The 25,042-nt window shown below is 36.4% G+C and overlaps 1 protein-coding gene across 2 annotated transcripts in view; it reads left to right on the top strand.

Moving 5' to 3' along the window:
* The window catches only part of SLC15A2 (solute carrier family 15 member 2), a 36,771-nt gene extending 20,121 nt beyond the window's left edge, over positions 1-16,650 (top strand). For both annotated transcript variants that reach the window (XM_077884466.1, XM_077884467.1), the window contains 11 exons: positions 43-75; positions 988-1,076; positions 2,305-2,386; positions 2,940-3,074; positions 4,483-4,647; positions 4,807-4,853; positions 6,377-6,487; positions 6,953-7,049; positions 14,341-14,487; positions 15,081-15,185; positions 15,534-16,650. In XM_077884466.1, coding sequence (XP_077740592.1) covers positions 43-75; positions 988-1,076; positions 2,305-2,386; positions 2,940-3,074; positions 4,483-4,647; positions 4,807-4,853; positions 6,377-6,487; positions 6,953-7,049; positions 14,341-14,487; positions 15,081-15,185; positions 15,534-15,710 — 1,188 coding nt within the window. In that variant the 3' untranslated portion in view covers positions 15,711-16,650. The remainder of the gene's footprint in view (positions 1-42; positions 76-987; positions 1,077-2,304; positions 2,387-2,939; positions 3,075-4,482; positions 4,648-4,806; positions 4,854-6,376; positions 6,488-6,952; positions 7,050-14,340; positions 14,488-15,080; positions 15,186-15,533) is intronic.
* The last annotated feature ends 8,392 nt before the right edge of the window (positions 16,651-25,042 follow it).

Raw genomic sequence — 25,042 nt, 5'->3', positions numbered from 1 at the left:
TCTTTAGCCACCATATAATTGTAATTCATTATAATGTTTCAGGGTTTTTTTGTGCTCCAGCCGGACCAGATGCAGGTAGGAGATTTCTCCATACTCATGGGGATATATGGCTTTCCTCATCTATACGTCTATCTGAAGTATTAGGATTACCAACCATAATTGGGTGTTTGTGTCCTTGTATGTTGAGAAGGGTTAAAAGGACAGGGATGAAGATATTCTCCTTCAGCCCCACACTTCTCTTTCACATCCTCTTTTAAGTAAGCAGCTCCTGCCGAACTCCAAGGAGAGTGACTTTTGAGCTCACAGGAAAAGTATAAGCATTGGATTTTTTTTTCCATGTTAAGGTAGGATCTTGGAAATATTGTCTAACAAAGTGTAAAGCTTTGTTGTATGAGTAATGAAGTCAGAATCTCTGTTTATTGGTAACTCCCAGTTCTTTTTTTAACTCTTGTTTAATCACCAATTCTTCCTTCTCTCCTTTTCTCCATGACATTTTCCCTTGGGCTGGGAAACAAGAGAAGTGAAAGTAGGAGGGATGTACTACTAACTGATTGCCAGAAAAAACAATTGAGAATGAAATTGGTTCTGTAGGATATTGATTGATTGATTGATTGATTGATTTTATTCATGAGAGACAGGAAAGAGAGGCAGAGACTTAGAGGGAGAAGTAGACTCCCTATGAGGAGCTTGTTGTGAGATTTGATCCCAGGACCCAGGGATCATGACCTGAGCCAAAGGCAGACACGCTCAACCACCGAGCCACCCAGGCACCCTAGTTCTGTAGGATATTTAGAGGCTGAGGTACTATGCAGGGGAAATTAGAGTCCTGGGTGTAAAGGGACTGAGAGATATGGAATCATTCTGTACTTAGTATGATGAAAGTATGTTTGAATGTTAGAGAGAGTGCACATAAGCAAATGAGAGCACATGCTTACATTCAAGATAGAAAAACACTTATAACTAATCCTTTTTACCATGGTATTACAGGTACTAAATCCTCTTCTGGTTCTTATCTTCATCCCGCTGTTTGACCTTGTCATTTATCGTCTGGTTTCCAAATGTGGAATTAGCTTCTCGTAAGTGCTCACTATGCCTTTGTGGCTCAGATTGACTTAATATTTGCTCAGCTTGATAAGATTCAATGTCAGTACTTTTCTACTTCGTTGATTTGTTTTTGCCTTCTCATGTTTCTGCTTCAATGTATCCAACTTAATTAAATGCTTATTGGTACTGGAGAATGGGAATTGAATGTAACTAATTCTCATTATGGAGAGTCCAAGCCATTACTACAGATTTAACTGTGTGATGCTGAAGGGGTAAATCTAAGTTTCATGGAAAGTCAAAAGTATGTGAGAATAGGCTCCTAAATCCACTTGCTGCTTTGTTCATGAAATGTTGCCTCTTCAAAGAAGTATAAAGCCTCTGATGACAACTAATCCCCTTAAATCTTTTATTGTCCATGTAAAACAAAGCAAATACGTGGTAAGAGTGAAAATAGAGTTGTCTCTACTGCTTTTCTCCCATTCTAAATAGAAGCACTGGGTGTTGTATGGAACTGTTGAATCACTATATTGTACACCTGAAACTAATATTAAATTATCTTAACTAACCGGAATGTAAAAACTTAAAAAAAAAATGTTATGCTTTGAAAACTTGACAGAGGAGGGTTTCAAGCCTCCTCTAATTCTTGATTTAATAGCAATTTTTTTGATGGCCATATTAGCATATTCAAATGACCTTTTGTCATTTACTCATTAGTTGAGCAGATTATTACTGAGATTAGCACCAACGCCATGCAAATACAACAGCACAAATATTGCCCTGAAGGAGTTCACTGTTTAGTAAAGGAAGTAGAACACATGCAAGGATAATTATTACACAATGTGAAATATATCCAGTGCAGTAAGAAGGGAATTAAAATGTTAGGGAATTATAGAGAAAGAAGAAAGTCTTTCCTGCTGCCAGAGTCAAGAAAGACTTATGAAGGAGAAGAAAATGGGGTAATAACTAATGTATAGTACCTGGCATATGGTAAAGTGTCCAAAAAATCTGGCTGAATTACTATTATTTTCTGGTATGATGACAATGGAAAGAAAGACCATCATAAACAAAAGTTGAGGTAGGAAAATGTTCAGCATGATGAGTAGAGGAAGAAAGGATATATGAAGGGAAGTTCTAGGAAATACTTTGAAAAGTAGCTAGGACCAACTCAGGAAAGGTCTTTAATGGTAGGCTTAGAGGGTTTTGATTTTATCCTTTAGAGTCTAAAGTTTAGACATAATTGTCTCTCCCTTTCCTCTGTAGATCACTTAGGAAAATGGCTGTTGGTATGATCCTAGCAAGTTTGGCATTTGCAGTTGCAGCGGCTGTAGAGATAAAAATTAATGTGAGTTCAATAAATCTTAAGCTCCATGAGGGCAAGACCATATCTTGTGTTCTCTCTTCTGACTCGTTCAATCTTGATTGCCTGGGACCTAGAACAGTACCTGTTTTGAAGAGGATGCGTCATAACTATCTGTGGTAAATAAGTAGATAAGGGATTGAACAGCAATGTAAAATGAGGCCCACCTCCCACCTGAATGATTCAGAGTATATTGTCAAGGAATTCCCAAACACTAATCCAAGCTCTCATCTCTTTGGGAAGACAGGTTTTTGAATATTTGGTAGATCAAGTAGCCATTATTGGGGAATGAGGTATGAGGTCACAACTGAGTCGAAAATCATGGAGTTTGTCATGTAGTATCTGTGCTTGCTGCACTGAGCTGGTGTTTCCCCCTCCAAACTGCCTTCAGAGTTTTCTAAGCCAAATGGCCTTCAGAGAGAGAAAACTATGTCCTCCCGACCAGATGGACTAGACTGTCAGAGACAGGACTGAGAGATATGTTCTCATTGTATGGGAAAAGTTGTTGGTAATTCTGACATGTGATCTCCGTCCTAAGAAAATGACGCCACCGCAGCCTGGTCCCAAAGAGATTTTCCTGCAAGCCTTGAATCTGGCAGATGAGGAAGTAAAGGTGACAGTACTGGGAGATGAAAACAATATTCTGTTGGAAGAGTCCATCAGATCCTTTCAGGTGAGATATGGACTTGAATAAATTAGAAACACATTCAGATTATGCAACAAGATGACAGCATAATATAGTGGTTAGAAGTATACCCTTGTCAAACAGTCAAACGGTCTCCAGTCCAATTCCTGGTTCCACCATTCCCTAGCTATAAGACTCTGAACAAATTTTATTTTATCTCTAAACCTCAGTTTCAGCCTCTGTAAAATGGCAATAATTTTTATGCCATGAGCTGTTGGAAGGATAACTATTATATGTAAAGAGTTTAGCATAGTGTCAGGGACATTGTAAGGTCTCAGTAGGTTTTAATTTGTATTGTTATTTCAAACTGCCTCCTAATATCACATGCTCTGGAAAGATTTGGCTTGCATATTTTCAGATTACCATACATATTCTGAAATATTTATTTATTTATTTTTTTATTTTTTATTTTTTTAATTTTTATTTATTTATGATAGTCACAGAGAGAGAGAGAGAGGCAGAGACACAGGCAGAGGGAGAAGCAGGCTCCATGCACCGGGAGCCCGACGTGGGATTCGATCCCGGGTCTCCAGGATCGCGCCCTGGGCCAAAGGCAGGCGCCAAACCGCTGCGCCACCCAGGGATCCCCAATATTTATATTTTTTAAAGATTTATTTATTTATATTTTTTAAAGATTTATTTATTTATTTATTTATTTATTTATTTATTTATTTATTTATTTTAGAGAGAGAGAGAGTGTATGAGTGGGAGGGGGAGAGGGAGAGGGAGAGAGAATCTCATGTAGACTCCTTGCCAAGTGCAGACCCTGAGATAGGGCTCAATCTCACAACCTGAGCTAAAACCAAGAGTCAGATGCTTAGCTGATGGTGCCACCCAGTCGCCCCTGAAATATTTACTTTAAAATATTATCTTTTAATGATGAAAATAATATATATCTATTGTTGAAAATTGGAGACTATATAGAAAGACCTAAAAACCACTTAAAATTCCATCATCCAGAGATGATCAATTACCACTTTTGTATACATGAATAATTTCTAAAAAGCAGTCACACTCTACATGCTATGTTGAACTTTGATTTTTTTTCTTAACATTGAGTCATAAGTATATTTCTTATGCATAAGACATTAGATAATTTGAGAACATGATTTAATGGATAAATGATATTCCATTTTATGGATATATCATGGTTTATTGAAGTATTTCCTTATAGGTATTTAAGTTTTTATTATTAATATGCATAATCCTATAATAAGCATCCTTACTCATAAATCCTTATGCATGCCTCTGATTACTCTCATATGACATATTCCTAAAAATAGAATTAGTAGGTTAAAGGGTAAAGTTGAAAGTATCTGATTAGCTTACCCATCCTGGGATGCTATGAGATAGTGACAGGGTAGAAAGTGAATGTGACAATTTCTTCATTCTACAGAAGATGCCACACTATGCCCAGCTCCACCTAAAGACAAGAAGCCAGGATTTCCACTTCTACCTAAAATATCACAATATGTCTGTCTATACTAAGCATTCTGTGGAGGAGAAGAACTGGTACAGTCTGATCATTCGAGAAGATGGAAAAAATATTTATAGCATGATGGTAAGTTAAAGAGTAGCTTAGGTTCCAAATTGTTATCTGAGAATATTTTGATCAGCTCATCAATCAATACCTTACCAAAGATATGCTTGATGATCAGATTTTCTGATTATAAGTTCCTTGTCATCAGCTGTAACTGATTTTTACTTTCCTCCATTATAGGTGAAGGATGAAGAAAACAAAACAACCAGTGGGATGACAGCCTTAAGGTTCGGTTGTCAAGGAGACCCAAGGCCACTCTGTTTTGAATACTAGTCTCTTCTGATCTGTGGGGCTTCAGATAAAGCAGCTTTACATTCTACTTGTCTTGTACAGGGATTCTGTCTCCTAAATATCAAGGGCATTGGTGTCAGAAGCATATTCCAGAACAATGAGAGGCAGATAGGCTTGCTTTCCCATATGGTATTAAAAAGATGACCCTGTATCTGTATATGCCCTCTGTGCTCTGATGCATACATCCCTTTCTGTTGAATTTTATCCCCTTATTTTTCTCTCAGGAAAATAATTGAGTACTTTCCTCTCTGTGATCACCAGAGAAAAATTTAGAAGTGACCAAATAATCCTCCCTTCATGGTTGCTAGTTGAATATCTCTTATTGTTACAGTGTTTTTAAAGTATAGTTTTATTATAAACCTGTAGAGGCACCATGGTGTTGTAAAGGTACACCTTTGGAGTCAAAAGACTTGATTTCAAATCCAGATAAGGCTGAAAGTCATGTCAGATGGCCAAGGAAAGTTATGGAGATGGAGCACCCAAGAGGTCACTTGCTCTCTGTAGCAGGAAATCTAGCATGAAATAGATACACATGCCTATGGCCACCAAGATCACATGGTTGCTGTTGAGATTAGCACTTTGGAGGAGAACTTCTAATGGGATGTCTGAACTTTGCTGAAGGGTGGAACAATCATTATAATTTGCTTTTGTATATGCTTTAGAAAAAGTATACAGCTCAAAATAAGTAAGGCAATAGTGAGGATAGGACTTCCCTGGGTTGGAGAGCCATGGGAACCATTGGAACCTACAGAAAGGGAAAAAGGAAATTTCTAGATCAGTGCAGGGTTATCTAAAGTTCAGGAATCAACATTAGGGGTTCTAGAGGAAATGCCCTTCTTAACTTAAGAGAGATTAGTACAAAAGCTATCAAAATACCAAAACCCATACTGAGGAAACAGTTTAGGGAAACAGGTCCAGGTGACTAAAAAGATCATTCTAGAAGAGTCCAGGATTGTCTGCAGATTCCAAAATGAGCCTACTAAGGACTGGGAGTCTAAGTTTTATATAAGTCAAATCAGACTTCATTTATAAGAGGATACAGTATCATTTTTAGGTAAATACTGGTATATATTTTTTGTTTGTATACATAATTATTTTTCTTAGTGGAGTCTCCATTGATGAATCCCACCATTATAAGAGGGAAAGAAATTGGATGCACCTAAGCCGGATTAGCGAGAAAACAGACTTCCATGGGTGATCATGATAATGTCCATCCTAGCTAGAGATGATGCGAGGGTGTGGCAGATGGAAAACTAATACCTCGGGAAAGATAAAGTGAAGGATAACTAAGACTACTGATTATTTCTTACATTTGAGTTCATTTATTCATCCACTTAACAATATATATCATATACATTTTGCGTGCCCAAAACCATTCTAGTTACTGGGGATATAGGGGTAAACAGGTGTCCCTATTTGTGAGGGTTTGTCTGATATGTAACAATGTCTCTACCCTTAGGTTTGTTAATACTTTACATAAGGAGATCAACATCTCCCTGGGTACAGATGTCTCCCTCAGTGTTGGTGAAGACTATGGTGTGTCTGCTTACACAACTGTACAAAGTGGAGAGTAAGAGCATTATCCTGGTGGAGATTTTATTTTTATCAACAATTGTTCTTAAATGTTTTCTCTCCATATAGATAGGGGGATTAGGTATATCTCAGCTAATTTTGAGTATACTCAGGTTCACTGTTTTGTACTGTTCTACTAATTCATAAGACTTGGAGGAGAAAATTTTTTATGAGTTAAATAAGAAAACTTATGGCCTGAAATCCACAAAAGACGATGATTTGTGCCTATTTTATTTAGATTTAAAGTGTAAAAAAATACTAATAGGTAATGAAGAACTCAGATCAGTGGCAGAAAAACCTGGCATAAAAATAATCCACTCCTAGAGACTTCTCTTTAAAGAGAAATGTTGGCTTTGATGCTTGACTCACCCTGAGTAGAAAGATGAGATCAGCTTTCCCCCTGGAGATGGGAGTGCTTTTCTAGGTTGTGGTGTTTATTCTAATTAAAATTGTCCTGTTCCAGATACCCTGCGGTACATTGTAGAACAGAAGATAAGGACTTTTCACTGAATATGGGTCTACTAGAGTCTGGTGCAGCATATCTGTTTGTTATTATTAATGTAAGTAGCTCATGGCCACCCCTGCTCTCTCCTTCCATATAACTATATTTATATCTATGTATCTATATCTGCATCCGAATTTATCCTATAATCACATACTTATTTCTAGTGTAAAGTGGTAAGTTCTATCATGACTTTAGAAAGCCTACTAAGGTCTCTAGAAGGGACGTTAAAATACGTAACATTGGCAGTAGGCATATAATAGAAATATAGAATGATATAATATGTGGCCTTTTGTGTCTGGATTCTTTCATTTGGTATATTTTTCAAGGTTCATTCATATTGTAGCATGTATCAGTGCTTTTATTGATATTGGTACTACCAAAAAATATTCTGTTTCTTGGCACTACCAAATAATACTCTACTGTATACATGTAACATGTTTTATTTGTCGATTCATCACTTAATGGACATTTGGGTTGTTTCTGCCTTTTCACTATTATAAATAATGTTGTTAAGAACATTCGAGTACAAGTTTTTGTGTGGCCATGTGTTTTCACCTCTCTTGGACATATACCTAAGGAGTGGAATTGCCGGGTCACATGGTAATTCTATGTTTAAACATTTGAGGAACCATTAGAAACTTTTCCAAAATGAATTCCATTTTACATTCCCATCAATAGTATATGAAAGTTACAGTTTCTCCACATCTTCACCAATGCTTGTTTTTTTGTTTTTTTTTCATCCTAGTAGGTATGAAATGGTAGCTCAATGTAGTCTTGACATGTATTTTCCTAACAGCTTCTGATGTTGAACATCTTTTCATGTACTTATTGGCCATTAGCATACCTGCTTTGGAGAAATGTCTATTCAGGTCCTTCACCAAATTTCTAATTGGATTCTTTATTATTGAGTTATAAGCATTCTTTGTATTTTTTAGATATGATTTAAAAATATTTCCCCATTCAGTAGGTTATTTTTTTAACTTTCTTGATGGTGTCCATTGAAGCACAAACATTTTTAATTTTTATGATATTCAGTTTATTTTTCTTTGGTGCTTGTGCTTTTGATGTCATATCTAAGAAACTGTTGCCGAATCCAAAGTCATGAGGATTTATACCTATGTTTTCTTCTAAGATCTTCATAGTTTTAGCACCTATTTTTAGGTCTTTAATCCATTTTGAGTTAATTTTTGCATATGGTATGAATTAGGGAGTTAACTTTTTTCTTTTGTATGTGAATATTCAGTTGTCCCAGCACATTTTGTTGAAAAGACTGTTTTTCTCCCATTAAATGGCCTTGGTGCTCTTGTCAAAAATCAGTTGACCATAAATGTGAGGGCTTATTTCTAGACTCTATTCTATTTCATTGATCTATATGTCTGTTCTTGTGCTAGTACCATACTGTCTTAATTGTTGTTACTTTGCAGAAAATTTCAAAATCAGGAAATACAGGTCCTTCAACTTTATTCTTCATTTTCAAGATTGGTTTGGCTACTATGGGCCCCATGGATTTCCATTTTTGGGTCAGCTTAGAATCAGAAACCAGCTGGGATTTTGGTAGAGATTGCATTAGATATGTAGGTGATTTTGATGAATATTGCTATCTTAACAATATTAAGTCTTCTGATCAGTGAATATGAGATTTCTTCCCATTTATTTAGATCTTCTTTAAGACTTAATTTTTTTCAATAATGTTTGTAGTTTTTAGACTATAGATTTTACATTTACTTTGTTAAAATTTATGCATAAGCATTTTATTCTTTATGATCCTATTGGGGTTTTTTGTTGTTTTTGTTTTAGACAGATAGGAGTGGGGAGGGGCAGAGGGAGAATCTCAAACAGGCTCCACACCCAGTCCGGTGCAGAGCCTGACATGGGGCTGAATCTCACAACCCTGAGATCATGACCTGAGCCAAAATGAGAGTGGGACACTTAACCAACTGAGCCACCTAAGTGCCTCATGATGCTATGGTTAATGGAATCATTTCTCTAATTTCATTTTTGGATTATTCATTGCAAGTATATAGAGAAACAATTGATTTTGTATGTTGATCTTATATCTTGCAAACTTACTGAATTCATTTATTGGTTTTTTTAGTTTGTATTAGTTTTATAGTTTTTTTAGTGGACCCCTTGGGACTTTCTGCATACAAGACCATATCATCGGTATAGAGATAGCTTTACTTCTTCCTTTTCTTTTTTTATATTTTATTTAAATTCAATTTACCAACGTATGGTATAACACCCAGTGCTCATGTCATCATGTACTCTCCTTAATGCCTGTCACCCAGTTACCCTATCCCCCCACCCACTTCCCATTCTGCAACCCTTTGTTTGTTTCCCAGAGTTAGGAGCCTCTCATGATTTATCTTCCTCTCTAATTTTTTGCCACTCAGTTTCCCCCCTTCCCTTATGGTCCCTTTCACTATTTCTTACATGCAGCCTTTATCATTAGGTATGTTAGTTTGGGGTTTTTCATAGATATCATTTATTTTTATCTTATTTTATTTAAATTCAATTAATTAACATATAATATATCATTAGTTTCCAATGTAGAGTTCAGTTATTTATCAATTGCATATAACACCCAATGCTTGTTACATCATGCCCCCTGCTTAATGCCCATAGACATAATTCAGTAGGCTAAGTTCCCTTCTATTTCTAGTTTGTTGAGGTTTTTGTTTGTTTGTTTTTTACCATGAAAAGGGGCTGAGTTTTGTTAAATGCTTTTTCTATGTATGTCTATTGAGATAATTATGTGGTTTTTGTCCTTTATTCTATTGATATGGTATATTACCTTAATTAATGTTCAGATGATGAAACAATCCAGTAGTAGTTTTCCAGTGCTGCTATAACAAGGTGCCACAGATGGGGTGGCTTAAAAATAGAAGTTTATTGTTTCACAGTCATGAAAGCAAGAAGTCTAAGACAAAGGTGTTGGTAGGACTGATTCCTTCTGAGGGCTGTGAAGAAGAATTTTTTCCACGCTTTTCCCTTAGCTGTGAAGAAGAATCTTTTCCATGCTTTTCCCCTAGCTTCTAGTGGCTTTTTGGCAACATTTGGTATTCTTTAATGTATAGAAGAATCACCATAGTCTCACCTTCATCATCATATGGAATTCTTCTTGTATGCTTGCTGTGTCCAATTTGCTGCTTTTTTACCAAGATATCAATTATATTGGATTAAGGCCCACCCAAATGCCCCCATTTTAACATGACTAATTATATCTGCAACAACCTTATATCCAAATAAGGTCACATTCTCAGTTAGAACTAAGAGTTAGGACTTGAACATGTGAATCTTAAGGGGACGCAATTCAACCCATAATACTTGTATTCCTGGTGTTTTTCCACTTTTCATTTATTCTGTCTTTTGTAAGCTACTCCAGATAGAAGTCCTATATATTGTTTCTGAATACCAGTATCTAATAAGCATTTAGAGTAGAGATCATCAGTTGGAGTCCAGGGTCCAGTGTTTTCCATAGTCCTGTTTTGTTTGGCCTGGACACTACTGAAAAAAGTAATAATAATCACCATTATTTGACAATACTTAAAATTCAGGAGATATCACCTAAGAAGCTGAATTCTTAACATTCCTTAAAAACAAAATCAGAAGATTTAATAACAGATATTACCATGTCAATTGACTGGTGCTGTAGTGGCTTTTCACTTTAGATGGGGCCTGTGCTATCCACTTTACCACAGCCCCCATCATTCCCATTCAGCCTGCTTCATTTACCTAATTATCTGCCTGTGAGCATTTGAGTATTTGACCTTGATTTAGAAGTTCAAGTCATGGTCTCCCCTTAGCCTAAGAAAATGCAAACATACACCTGTGTATTATTCACAATATCATCTGAAGCAAAATTTACCTTCCTATTTTGAACCCAATGTCCCTTTGACTCAGAGGATCAAGAACATTTGGATATCAAAGAGTTTTGATTTCAAGGACTTCTGATCTTGAAGCTTTAACTACCATTTTAATTACATTATATTTTAGATATTACACCTACTACCTAATAATAGTTTCATTCCAATAAATATATATAATTTTAGAATTTTTATCCTATTTATAACAAATGTTAGTAGACATAGCCTATATAAAATAAAGCCAACTATAGCTAAAAACCTGCATAGCAAAAGTACTTCTAGAAAAACCAATAAAGGTTTTAGAATCATGTATATTTGGTAACATTAGTAACAACAAAAAAAAATTGATCCTGAAAAAATCCTTTTGACTAAAATTCTGCGGAAAAAATTGCCTCTTTTTGATATAATTTTAATGTGTAAGATCTGAGTTAAAAAATAATGGCCAGTAAATAGAATTAAAAATAGCAGGCAGTATTTGATATGGATTTTTCAAAACTGATCAACAAAATCTTTAATGTACCCTGATGAACACGGATGCAAAAATTCTCAACAAGATACTAGCCTATAGGATCCAACAGTACATTAAGAAAATTATTCACCATGACCAAGTAGGATTTATTCCCGGGACACAAGGCAGTTCAACACTCGTAAAACAATGTGATTCATCATATCAGCAAAAGAAAAACCAAGATCCATATGATCCTCTCATTAGATGCAGAGAAAGCATTTGACAAAATACAGTATCCATTCCTGATCAAAACTCTTCAGAGTGTAGGGATGGAACATTCCTCAACATCTTAAAAGCCATCTATGAAAAGTCCACAGCAAATATAATTCTCAATGGGGAAGCACTGGGAGCCTTTCCCCTAAGATCAGGAACAAGACAGGGATGTCCACTCTCACCACTGCTATTCAACATAGTACTGGAAGTCCTAGCCTCAGCAATCAGACAACAAAAGACATTAAAGGCATTCAAATTGGCAAAGAAGAAGTCAAACTCTCCCTCTTCGCGGATGACATGATACTCTACATAGAAAACCCAAAAGCCTCCACCCCAAGATTGCTAGAACTCATACAGCAATTTGGCAGTGTGGCAGGATACAAAATCAATGCCCAGAAGTCAGTGGCATTTCTATACACTAACAATGAGACTGAAGAAAGAGAAATTAAGGAGTCAATCCCATTTACAATTGCACCCAAAAGCATAAGATACCTAGGAATAAACCTAACCAAAGAGGTAAAGGATCTATACCCTCAAAACTATAGAACACTTCTGAAAGAAATTGAGGAAGACACAAAGAGATGGAAAAATATCCCATGCTCATGGATTGGCAGAATTAATATTGTGAAAATGTCAATGTTACCCAGGGCAATTTACACGTTTAATGCAATCCCTATCAAAATACCATGGACTTTCTTCAGAGAGCTAGAACAAATTATTTTAAGATTTGTGTGGAATCAGAAAAGACCCCGAATAGCCAGGGGAATTTTAAAAAAGAAAACCATAGCTGGGGGCATCACAATGCCAGATTTCAGGTTGTACTACAAAGCTGTGGTCATCAAGACAGTGTGGTACTGGCACAAAAACAGACACAGATCAATGGAACAGAATAGAGAATGCAGAAGGGCACCCTCAACTTTATGGTCAACTAATATTTGATAATGGAGGAAAGACTATCCACTGGAAGAAAGACAGTCTCTTCAATAAATGGTGCTGGGAAAATTGGACATCCACATGCAGAAGAATGAAACTAGACCACTCTCTTTCACCACACACAGAGATAAACTCAAAATGGATGAAAGATCTAAATGTGACACAAGATTCCATCAAAATCCTAGAGGAGAACACAGGCAACACCCTTTTTGAACTCGGCCACAGTAACTTCTTGCAAGATACGTCCATGAAGGCAAAAGAAACAAAAGCAAAAATGAACTATTGGGACTTCATCAAGATAAGAAGCTTTTGCACAGCAAAGGATACAGTCAAAAAAAACTAAAAGACAACCTACAGAATGGGAGAAGATATTTGCAAATGACGTATCAGATAAGGGGCTAGTTTCCAAGATCTATAAAGAACTTATTAAACTCAACACCAAAGAAACAAACAATCCAATCATGAAATGGGCAAAAGACATGAACAGAAATCTCACAGAGGAAGACATAGACGTGGCCAACACGCACATGAGAAAATGCTCTGCATCACTTGCCATCCGGGAAATACAAATCAAAACCACAATGAGATCCCACCTCACACCATTGAGAATGGGGAAAATTAACAGGCAGGAAACCACAAATGTTGGAGAGGATGCGGAGAAAAGGGAATCCTCTTACACTGTTGGTGGGAATATGAACTGGTGCAGCCACTCTGGAAAACTGTGTGGAGGTTCCTCAAAGAGTTAAAAATAGACCTGCCCTACGACCCAGCAATTGCACTGTTGGCGATTTACCCCAAAGACACAGATGCAATGAAACGCCAGGACACCTGCACCCCGATGTTTCTAGCAGCAATGTCCACAATAGCCAAACTGTGGAAGGAGCCTGGGTGTCCATCGAAAGATGAATGGATAAAGAAGATGTGGTCTATGTATACAATGGAATATTACTCAGCCATTAGAAATGACAAATACCCACCATTTGCTTCAACATGGATGGAATGGAGGGTATTATGCTGAGTGAAATGAGTCAATCGGAGAAGGACAAACATTATATGTTCTCATTCATTTGGGGAATATAAATAATAGTGAAAGGGAATAGAAGGGAAGGGAGAAGAAATGGGTAGGAAATATCAGAAAGGGAGACAGAACATAAAGACTCCTAACTCTGGGAAATGAACTAGGGGTGGTGGAAGGGGAGGAGGGCGGGGGGTGGGGGTGAATGGGTGACGGGCACTGAGGGGGGCACTTGACAGGATGAGCACTGGGTGCTATTCTGTATGTTGGCAAATTGAACACCAATAAAAAATAAATTTATTATTAAAAAAATCTTTAATGTAAAGTTTACCAAGAAAATAATTCATTTTGAAAAAAGTAATTTTAGTAAAATAAAAATTTTAATAGAAAATGTTAAAAATAGTTAAATTGTACTTACATTGAAAATTAAGCAAGGAATTAAACTTTTCTCAAGAATGTGCTTCCTGAAAATTCATTATGTTTATGTAATTCAGAAGTCATTTTAGATTTAAAATGTTGGCCAGGTTCAAAATACCTATGGATCAAAAGGTGGAAATCCCAACTACAATATCAAAATATTCTGGTCTGCCATTTAAGAACTGTGTCAATAATGGTATCTGATTGACTGAAGCCAGTTGGTGAGTGCAAGTTTTACCAAAAGGAATTTCAAAAACTGAAATTGTATAGAATTTTCTCAATCTCTTAAAGGATGCAAATACAAAGAGAGGATGGGTATAAGATTATAGAATGCTGTAGGTCAGAAATATTTACTTGAGACTACTAATAAGCCCTTCTTCTTTTCCTCACTAAGAGTACCAACCAGGATCCTCAGGCCTGGAAGATGGAAGACATTCCAGCCAACAAACTGTCCATTGCATGGCAGCTACCACAATATGCCCTGGTTACAGCTGGGGAGGTCATGTTCTCTGTCACAGGACTTGAGTTTTCTTATTCCCAGGTAGGTTTTTGCAAGTGAAAAGTGGATGTGAATATATTTCTCAGAGAAAGATGAGTTTTAAGCCTAGCAATGCCTTAGATAGATATGTGATCCTGGCCAAGACCTCTATATTTTTTGGCCTTGGATTCCTTGTATATGACCCTGAACCAAGAGTCATCTTGAATCCCAGGATCATGGCAGTACAGCATAGTAGCTGATGCTGTTTGGGACCTAGGAAAGGGTTACTTTAAGAATAAGGACTGTGGAGTTAAACTGCCCATGTTCAAATTTTGATGGTACAACTTACTGTGTAAACTTGAGCAAGTTAATTATCTCTCCAATGCTATTTTTCTTCATGTGTAAAGTAAGAATACTGATGCACTTTATCTCTTAGGGTATAATGAAGATTACATAATGAATTAAAATATTCAATTAAGAGGTCCACCTTATTATTGCTGTTAACATTATTATCTCCCCTTGAATCAACATGATAGCTAAAGTTAGGGGTGGGGGGAGTTCAAATTTGGAAACTTTTGTGGGAGAAGTTTTCTGGATAGATGCATGGGTTATAGTGTTAGGGAGTTTGTTTACTCACAAACCTATGTCCTCTTTAGGCTCCCTCTAGCATGAAATCTGTACTACAGGCAGCCTGGTTGTTGACAGTTGCAGTTGGGAATATTATCGTGCTTGTTGTGGCACAGTTCAGTGGCCTGGTACAGGTATGGATCTGATGGAATCAGGAGTTTGTGTCTACCTAAGATTTCCCCTCCAATTTCCTTTCCTCCATCTTCCCCCCATCTCTTTGCACCCCACATTCCCCACTCAGTGCTGTGGTGTGAGATGAGTTAGATAAATATAGACTTTGCCAAGTATATATATATAAGAGTGACAATAATGACCACCATAGGCCCATATGAGGAGAGGCCAGTCAAGTCATTCTTCTTTTAACAAACCTCTGCCTACATTGGCGACCCTGAGTCAGTCTACTCCCTAGTCCTCATCCTATGAAGATCCATTTAGTTTCAGATTTCTTCATATTCTTCTCTTATATTTATTTCTTCCTGCAGTGGGCTGAATTCATTTTGTTCTCCTGTCTCCTGCTGGTCGTCTGCCTGGTCTTCTCCATCATGGGCTACTACTATGTTCCTATACAGCCGCAGGATTTACAGGAGCCAGCAGATAAGCAGATTCCCCACATCCAAGGGAATATAATCAACTTGGAGACCAAGAAGACAAAACTATAATAGCTCCCTGGACTCTTCCAAAACCCCAGTTCCTGGCTTTGGTCTTGGTCATCACCCATCCTAAGGCATTTTTTTCTCCTACTTGGTTAGGGAAGAGAAGTAGCATCATATCTGAGCCGATATCCCCCACTTTTCTCTCATGATAGAGGCAGTTCTAGGCCTGGATATTCCAGTACATTAATAAGCAAGTCCCCTGAGACTCTATGTCTTCCCAACAATTACTAAACTCTGCAAATGTTGTGTAGTATTGCTGAAGCAGGCCTAGCATCTCTAAATGGCCATTAAAAACACAAAAAGTAAAATTGAAATTAGTCTCTGGGGTTATGCAAAGTTATGTGGGAATCCCTTTACTTGCCATTTAGAACTAATGAGTCCACTTTTTGAGGGGTTTAGGGGAAAAATTGCAGAATAACAGAAATGGTTTCTTCATAAATAACATATTTGTATTATTCACTAGGACCTCAAGAATTGGTATGTATGGCGTGATCTGGTTCAGAGCCTGGCCTGTCAGCTATATACGTTTCATAAAACCATAGAAATTTTTTCAGTACTGATGGTAGAAAACAAATGACATTTTATTAATACACAGAAGAAATATATCTTTCTGATAATTACAGTATTTTATCTACTAACCCAACACCCCTTTCTTCACACTGATAGATCTTTGGAAACCAAATTAAATGTAGTATGCATGGTTCTGGAAAACAAAAACAGGTATAAGTTGGAGAAATCTTGTTGAGTCTTCTTTAGTGCACATTCTTCTTAGGGACTACAGTGTTTCAGCTGGATTATGCCTTCCTGTGGACAGTTGTATGGACACTAATTATAATTTGCCAGCCATGCCTTTTCAATGTTGTTGGGCCAGCCTTTTCTAATTATGACATCATTTCTTACTTATTGTAACTGATATTTAATAACAACAATATTTTTATGAATCCAATTTCCTTTTTTTATTATTACGCTCGTCAGCCTCAAAGTAGTGGGTCTGCCTTGATAAATTTTTCCTGTTTTACTCTTACCATAACTGTAATTTCTTTTTCCAAGTTTTTATTTTACTTCCAATTAGTTTATATACAGTATAATACTAGTTTCCAGTATAGAAATTTAGTGATTCATCACTTACATACAATACCCAGTGCTCATCACAAGTGCACTCCTTAATCCCCATCACCTATTTAACCCATCCTCCTGCTCACCTTTCCTCTGGTAACCATCAGTTTGTTCTTTTTTTTTTTTTTAATTTTTTTTAATTTTTATTTATTTATGATAGTCACAGAGAGAGAAAGAGAGAGAGGCAGAGACATAGGCAGAGGGAGAAGCAGGCTCCATGCACCGGGAGCCCGATGTGGGATTCGATCCCGGGTCTCCAGGATCGCACCCTGGGCCAAAGGCGGGCGCCAAACCGCTGCGCCACCCAGGGATCCCCAGTTTGTTCTTTATAGTTAATTGTATGCTTCTTGGATTGCCTCTCTTCCCCCACCCCACCCATCATGTTCATCTGTTTTATTTCTTAAATTCCACATGAGTGAAATCCTATGGTATTTGTCTTTTTCTTAAAGATTTATTTCATTTACCATAACACATTCTAGCTCCATTCATGCTGTTTCAAATGGCAATATTTAGTTCTTTTTATGGCTGAATAATATTCCATTATATAGGGCAGCCTGGGTGGCTCAGTAGTATAGTGCTGCCTTCAGCCCAGGGTGTGATCCTGGGGACCCGGGATCGAGTCCCATGTCAGGCTCCCTGCATGGGGCCTGCTTCTGCCTCTGCCTGTGTCTCTGCCTCTCTCTCTGTGTGTCTCTCATGAATAAATAAATGATTTTAAAAAGATATTCCATTAAATATATACATATACCACATCTTCTTTATCCATTCATCAGTCGTGTCATTTTTAAATGCCATTTCTTCATTTAGGACTGAGAATTCCCTGTTTACTAAAAAAAGGTTATAACATTCTAGGTTTAAGCTTATAAATGGTTATGTTTGGTGGAGAGGCTTGGTCCCAAATAAAGATCCCAGCAAAATCACAGGGGAGGACAAGAGTAGTAGAACATGAGGTTTTTGTTTTTGTTTCTGTGTTAATGAAAAAGGTGAAAAACATTACCTTGCATGCAGTGAATGAACCAGTGGACAGACTTGGAGATGTCATTATACTACTGTGTATTTCTAGGGAAAAAAATTCAGAACCACTATACCATAGAGTTTCATTTCCTTTGGCTTTTCCCTATTATCTCATCTAGAACTGTATTGAGTCTCACATAGTAAATGAACAAACAAGAGAAGTTGCTTCAGTTTCCTAAGTGTTATATACTTAAGTCTTAATGGCTATGGTTTCAGAAATACCAAAGTGACAGCAACACCATTCACTTTTCCCAGATATCTTGCTGTGAACTTGACCCTACTTCTTCAGAAGATATTCTATTTATTTTTGAGCAGTCTTAACTCCATCTGTTCTATGAGGTATTGTTTCAAGAGAAGTTAACAGTGTTCTGTGAATAAAAGTTTCTATGCACAAATAAGTTTTGGGAATAAGGCATATTATATCCTCTTCCACAGTAAGATTCTGAGAAATCCTGCAGTAAAGACACAGGATACCTTGTTTAGCCTAAAGTGGGAAAAACTGAGGTAAGCAAGTCTTCCCTATGCTGAACTAAAACCTTCCTCTCTGAAACCTCCTACCTTTGATCCTTTCCTTTATAGCTAACAAGAATAAGCATAATCCCCTCTCATGTGGCAGACTTTTTGCTATTTGGTGAGACCTTTTATGTCTCCTCAGTCATGAAGTTTCTTTAATGGACCTTCACAGGGCTCAGTTGAGCCCTTTCAATACTCTGTTTTACCTCTTCTGAAAAATATATCAACCACTCTGGAAAACAGTATGATGGCTTTCCAAAAAGTTATCCTAGGACCCAGCAATTGCACTACTAGGTATTTATCCAAAGGATACAAACAATGATTTGAAGGGGCACATGCACCCCAATGTTTATAGCAGCAACGTCCACAGTAACCAAAATATGGAAAGAGCCCAGATGTCCATTGACAGATGAATAGATAAAGATGGTGTGGTATATACGTACAGTGGAATATTATTCAGCCACTCAAAAGAATGAAATCTTAACATTTGCAATGACATGGATGGAACTAGAGGGTATTATGCTAAGCAAAATAAGTCAGAGAAAGACAAACCATGATTTCACTCATATGTAGAATTTAAAAAACAAAACAGATGAGCATAGGGGAAAGGAAGGAAAAATAAAATAAGATGAAAATAGAGAGGGAGGCAAGTCATTAGAGACTCTTAATTCTAGGAAACAAACAGAGGGTTGCTGGAGAAGTGGGAGGAATTGGGTGATGGGTATTAAGGGGGTATTTGTAATGAACACAGGGTATTATATGCAACCACTAAATTCTACCCCTGAAACTAATAATACAATATATTATGTTAACTAAATTGAATTGAGGGACAGCCCCGGTGGCTCAGTGGTTTAGTGCCACCTTCAGCCCAGGGCATAATCCTGGAGACCCAGGATCAAGTCCCACATCAGGCTCCCTGCATGGAGCCTGCTTCTCCCTGCCTGTGTCTCTGCCTCTCTCTCTCTCTCTCTCTCTCTCTCTCTCTGTGTGTGTGTCTCATGAATAAATAAATAAATAAAATCTTAAAAAAAAACTAAATTGAAATGAAATAAAAAATTTTAAAAATGTAGCAGTGGCTCAGAATCCCTCTTAATATGTGAGATCTAGAGTCAAATATACTTCCAGATGTGGTCTGACTAGAAGAACTAAGACTTGCCTCTCTTTAAACGATATAATTCTGTAAACACAGCCTTAGGTAACATCAAATGTTTTTTGGCAACTATATCATAATATAGGCTTATATTCCAACCAGATGGTTGGCTAAAATTTCCAGTTTCTTAAGAAAGCTATTTGCTTATCCAAATACATCTTTGGGTTCTACTATGTGCCATTCACTAAATTAGGTATTAGAAAAACAAAAATGAATAATGTTACTATACCTGTGTGGGAGGTTACATCACTTCACTGATTGTCAAGATCCTAGGAAGTACAGAGGCCTTGAGGAAGTTATGGTATATTGAGGAAGAACAAGGACAGTATTATAGGGCTGCAATAAGGTGTAAAGAGCTAAAGGACGCAGTTAATGGAAGCTAGGAACCAGATGATGTGGGCCTTGAGACCATGGTAAGACATTTTCTGTTTATTCTAAGTGCGATATGAAATCACTGGAGGTTTAGAACATGGTAACAACATAATCTGATCCTATATTTAGGGTAACTCTGGCAGCTGAGAAAATTGTCTGAGGCAGGAAGGAATGGAAAAGGGATTCCAAGTAGAAGACTTTTGTAATAGTCTAGGCAAAAAACAAAAACAAAACCAAAACAAAAACCAAACAATTGCTACTTGGACAAAGTGGTAGCAGCGGAGGTAGGAAGAAATGGTTTGACTTGGAACTTAGCATTAGGAAGGACTGACATGATTTGAGTATGGTTTACATCTGTGGTTTGAAAGAAAAAAGCCAATGTGACTCTTAGCTTTGGGGTCTTGGGTAATGAGGATGAATGATGGTACAATTTTGGAGGAGTAGGAAAACTAGGGTTAACAGTAGGTGTGGGGCATAAAGTAACTAAGAATTTTGTTTTGTGTATGTTGAACTTCAGATGCCAATTTGGTATCCAATTGGAGATGTTAAACTGGCAGTTTCATGAGTCTGAAGTTTAGTTAAGAGGCTGGAGCTGGTGGGATGCCTGGATGGCTCAATGGTTAAGCATCTGCCTTTGGCCCAGGGCATGATCCTGGAGTCCTGGGATCGAGTTCCACATCGGGCTCCCTGCATGGAGCCTGCTTCTCTCTCTGCCTATGTCTCTGCCCCTCTGTCTCTGTGTCTCTCAAAAATAAATAAAATCTTTAAAAAAAAAGAGGCTTGAGCTGGAAATGTGAACTTGAGAGTTATCAATATATAAGTGGGATTTAAAGGCATGAGATATCCCAGGAAAATGAATGTATGTATACAGGGGAAGAGTTCAAGGACTAGCCCCAGGATTTTCCAATATTAGAGATCAAGAGGAGTCTGGATTTCCAATTATACTACAAAGCTGTAGTAATCAAAACAGTATGGTACTGACACAAAAATAGATTCATGGGATCAAGAATAGAAAATCCAGAAATAGCAATTATATGGTCAACTAATTTTCAACAAAGCAGGAAAGAAAAATCCAGTGGGAAAAAGTCTTCTCAACAAATGGTATTGGGAAAACTGGACAGCAACATGCAAAAGAATGAAACTAGACCACTTTCTTATACTATACACAAAAATAAACTCAAAATGAAGTAAAGACCTAAACGTAATCCTAGAAAAGAGCACAGGCAGTAATTGCATTACTAGATATTTACCCAAAGGACACAAAAACACTTATTCAAAGGGATACGTGCCACCCCAATATTTATAGTGATATTATCAACCATAACCAAAGTATGCAAAGAGCCCAAATATTCATTGACCGTTGAAGAGCTAAAGACGATTGTATATATACTAATGGAATATTACTCAGCCATCAAAAGAATGAAATGTTGCCATGTGCAATGACGTGGATAGAGCTAGAGAGTATAACACTGAGCAAAATAAATCAGAAAAAGACAAATACCATATGATTTCACTTGTCTGTGGAATTTAAAAAATAAACCAAAACAGAGGAAAAAAAGAGAAAAACCAAGAAAGACTCTTAACTGTAAGGAACAAACTGATGGTTACTGGAGGGGAGGTCACTAGGGAGATGGGTTAAATAGGTGATGGGTATTAAGGAGGGATGGGCACCAGGTGTTATACATAAGTATTGAATCACTAAATTCTACACCAGAAACTAAATTTATACTGTATGTTAATTGGAAATTAAATAAAAACTTGAAAAGAAAAAAAAAGACACATATTTAGACACACATAAAAAAATAAAAGAAAAATGAAAAAAAAAACCACTTCATTGGTCTTACTCTAAAGATAAACTTCTAATTCCTCAACAAGGCCATCTGACCTGGCCCTTGTTATAGAGTTTATTATAATAGCAACTGGCTTCCTGCTATGATTGTTGATTTGTCTACTTCTACTATCTGGGCTCCTCCCTGCCCCTGGCCCTTAGCAAGTTGCCTACCCCCACCCCCTACAAAGATCCACTGGGATCTTAATCAGGATTTTATTGAAGGTGTAGATCAGTTTGGGGGAGAGGCAAATTGACCATAATTGAGTCTTCCAAACATTGAATATTTTTTTCTAATGCCCTTACTTTTACTTTCTTTAGATTTAATTTTGCTTTTCCCTTTCTAATTTCTTGAGATAAAGAGTTAGATTATCTATTCTCATTCTCTCTTCATTTTCTAATTTATGTATTTAGGATAGTAATGCCTTTTAACTTCATTAACTTCTTCTAATTACAATTTGAGCTGCAACCTGTTAGTTTTGTTTTTTGTTTTGCCTCTATTCTGTACCTCTCCATTTTCACCATGTGTGTTCTTTAAAATCCCATTCAAATGTTACTACTTTTATGAAGCCTTCTCTGATATATCACTGAGGTACACATGATTATTGCAACCTCTCAGGCTCAGTAGTGGTCTATTTGTTACTTGGTGGCAGACATTCTCATCATTTTCTGTCTTTTAGCACAGGTATGCTGTGTTGTTTTATTTCCTCAGCTTAACTGCAGGATCCTATAAGTTTTTATATGTTGTATTTTCATTATAATCAAGTTTAAAATACCTTCTAATTTCTTTTGTGATTTCTTCCTTGACCTATAGGTTATGAGTGTATTACTTAATTTTAAAGCATTTGAAGATAGTCTATATTATCCTTTTGTTATTAACCTCTACTCTATTTCCACTCTGGTCAGAGAATATAACAAAATGAAATTCTACAAAATTGTTGAGTCATGTTTTATAAGCTAGCATATAGTCCAGGTCAATTTTGGTAAATAATGCATACACACTTAAAAAAAAATACATTCTGTCATTGTCAGAGGCAATGTTCCTATTTGTCACAACAAATGGCTCCTGCTATGATTGTAGGTGTGTCTACTTCTGCCTAATTTGCTTTATATATTTTGAAACTATGTTGTGGGGGCATATAGACTTAAAAGTTTTATATCATCTATGGTGAATTGGTTTTTTTTTTTTTGATTGGTTAATTGGTTTTATTATTATTACATCATGTTCCTCTTTATTTCTACTAAAGCTTATTGCCTTAAAATGTACTGTACTGAATATTAATATAGCTAGCTCTGTTTTCTTCTAGTTAATACTTGCATGGGATAATTTTTTCCACCCTTTTACTTTCCATCTTTCTTTGGTTTTATCCTCATGGTGTGTCCCTTACAGGCACCATATGTTTAAAAAAGAAATCCAGTGTAAGTCTTTCAGTTGGAATTTTTAGTCTATTTATATTTAATGCAATTATTGGTATATTTAAGTTTTATCTACCATCTTTTTTCCTATTTTTTTTGTATTTTTCTATTCAACTAGCCTGTGCTATATCTTTTTTGCTTTCCCTTTCTGCTTTTTAAAAAATTAATCAAATATTTTTTGTTCCATTTTCCCCACTATTAGCTTTCACTGGTTATACATTCTTTTATTTTTTTTAATCTAGTGATTATTATATATACCCTGGGCTACTTTAAGAAAATATACATGATTAATGTACCACTACCATGGCAATTCTTGTATTTTAAAGCACTGTAATTTCATTTACTCTCTTCTACCTTTTGTGTTGTTTTTATACATTTTAGTTCTACACATATGTTGGATTCAACAAGACAATATTATTGTTTTATATATTCAATATTAATTTACATTTATTCACATATTCATTCTTTCTATTTTCATTCCTTCCTGCATTTCTGTGTTTTTATCTAGGATTATTTCCCTTCTTCCTGAAGAATTATCTTTAGTTGTTCTTTAGTGTAACTCTTCTGCTAATATATTCTCAGTTTTTGCTAGTTTGAAAAAATTCTCTATTTTTGAAGAATATTTTTGCTATGTGTGTGTTTTGAGGGTTCACATTTCTAGATTAGTGGTTATTTTCTTTCATATTTCATATTCTGGCTTCCATTATTCTGTTAAAAAGTCAGCACCAAATTAATTAAGAATTGAAGGGATTATTTTCTCCCCCTCAACTGCTATATATATATTTTTTTACTTTGGCTTACTTCTTTCACCAAATTTGGAAATTTTACAGCCTTTGAATATTTCTTTGAATATTTTTTCCAGTCTCTTTCTCTTGTGTTTCTGGGACTCTGATGTCATAAATGTTACATATTTTGTTATTATGCCACAGGCCCCTGATGCTCGGGGCCTGTCATTTGTTGTTATTCCGATTGGATAGCTTCTATTAATCTGTTCCTTCATTAATCTTCTTTCCTCAGTCATGTATAATCTATTGAGCACATCCAGAGAGTTTTATTTCATTTATTATAATTTTCAATTTTACTATTTCTCTTTGTTTCTTTTTTCATAGCTTTATTTCTTTGCTGAGACTTTCTAGGTGTTTTTTTTTTTTTCCCATTTGTTTCAAGAGTGTAATTGCTAGTTGACACATTCTTATGATTGCTTTACAGTCCTTTTCAGATAATTCCTGAGTCATCCCGCTGGCATCTGCTAGTTGTCTTTTTTCATTCAAGTTGTAATTGGTTGAGGAATGAAAGTTGAACTTCCTGCTCAGTTCCACAGACACTGTAGTGGAGGAGACAGTTTTTCCATTGGTGTTTGGCTGGAGTCAGGTGGGTATTGTCAAATGTTTCATGTTCTGCTATGTTGCTCTTTTTCCAGTTCTTTGGCTACAGAGGACAGCCATTATGGAGTACAGTTTTTGGGTGCTCCTGTTGGTAGTTTCAGCTACAGGCTTCTCCACCCCCATACCAGATACATATTAAAAAAAAAAAAAAAGCCTAGGGAATTACCAAGTTAAATCCAGAGCAAGAGTCCTGCGTGGCAAAAAAAAAAAAAAAAAAAGTTACAAAATTGCACTAATATTTATTACTAAAAACCTGGGGGAATATACATGGAACTGAATTATGAGGATACTACATCAGAGGTGGAGGAAAATAAATTTCAGTTAGGCTGAAATTATTATACAGGTGCACTTACCAGAGATTCTGGATTCATTATGCTATCACACACAGTTCACAGAGTTCTATTTTCTCTTTTTGTTGTTGGTAGACTGAAAATTTGATTCATTTCTGGCTTATGATGAATTGAGATGCCAGAAATCCTCTGTAGAGGAAGGAATAAAAAGATTTAGAGAGTGGGATGCCTGGGTAACTCAGTCAGTTGGGCAT

The sequence above is a fragment of the Canis aureus genome, chromosome 35 (genome assembly GCF_053574225.1).
Source record: "Canis aureus isolate CA01 chromosome 35, VMU_Caureus_v.1.0, whole genome shotgun sequence".
Lineage (NCBI taxonomy): Eukaryota > Metazoa > Chordata > Mammalia > Carnivora > Canidae > Canis > Canis aureus.
Note: the sequence above shows the minus strand (reverse complement) of the source record. Positions and strands in the feature narration are given on the sequence as shown.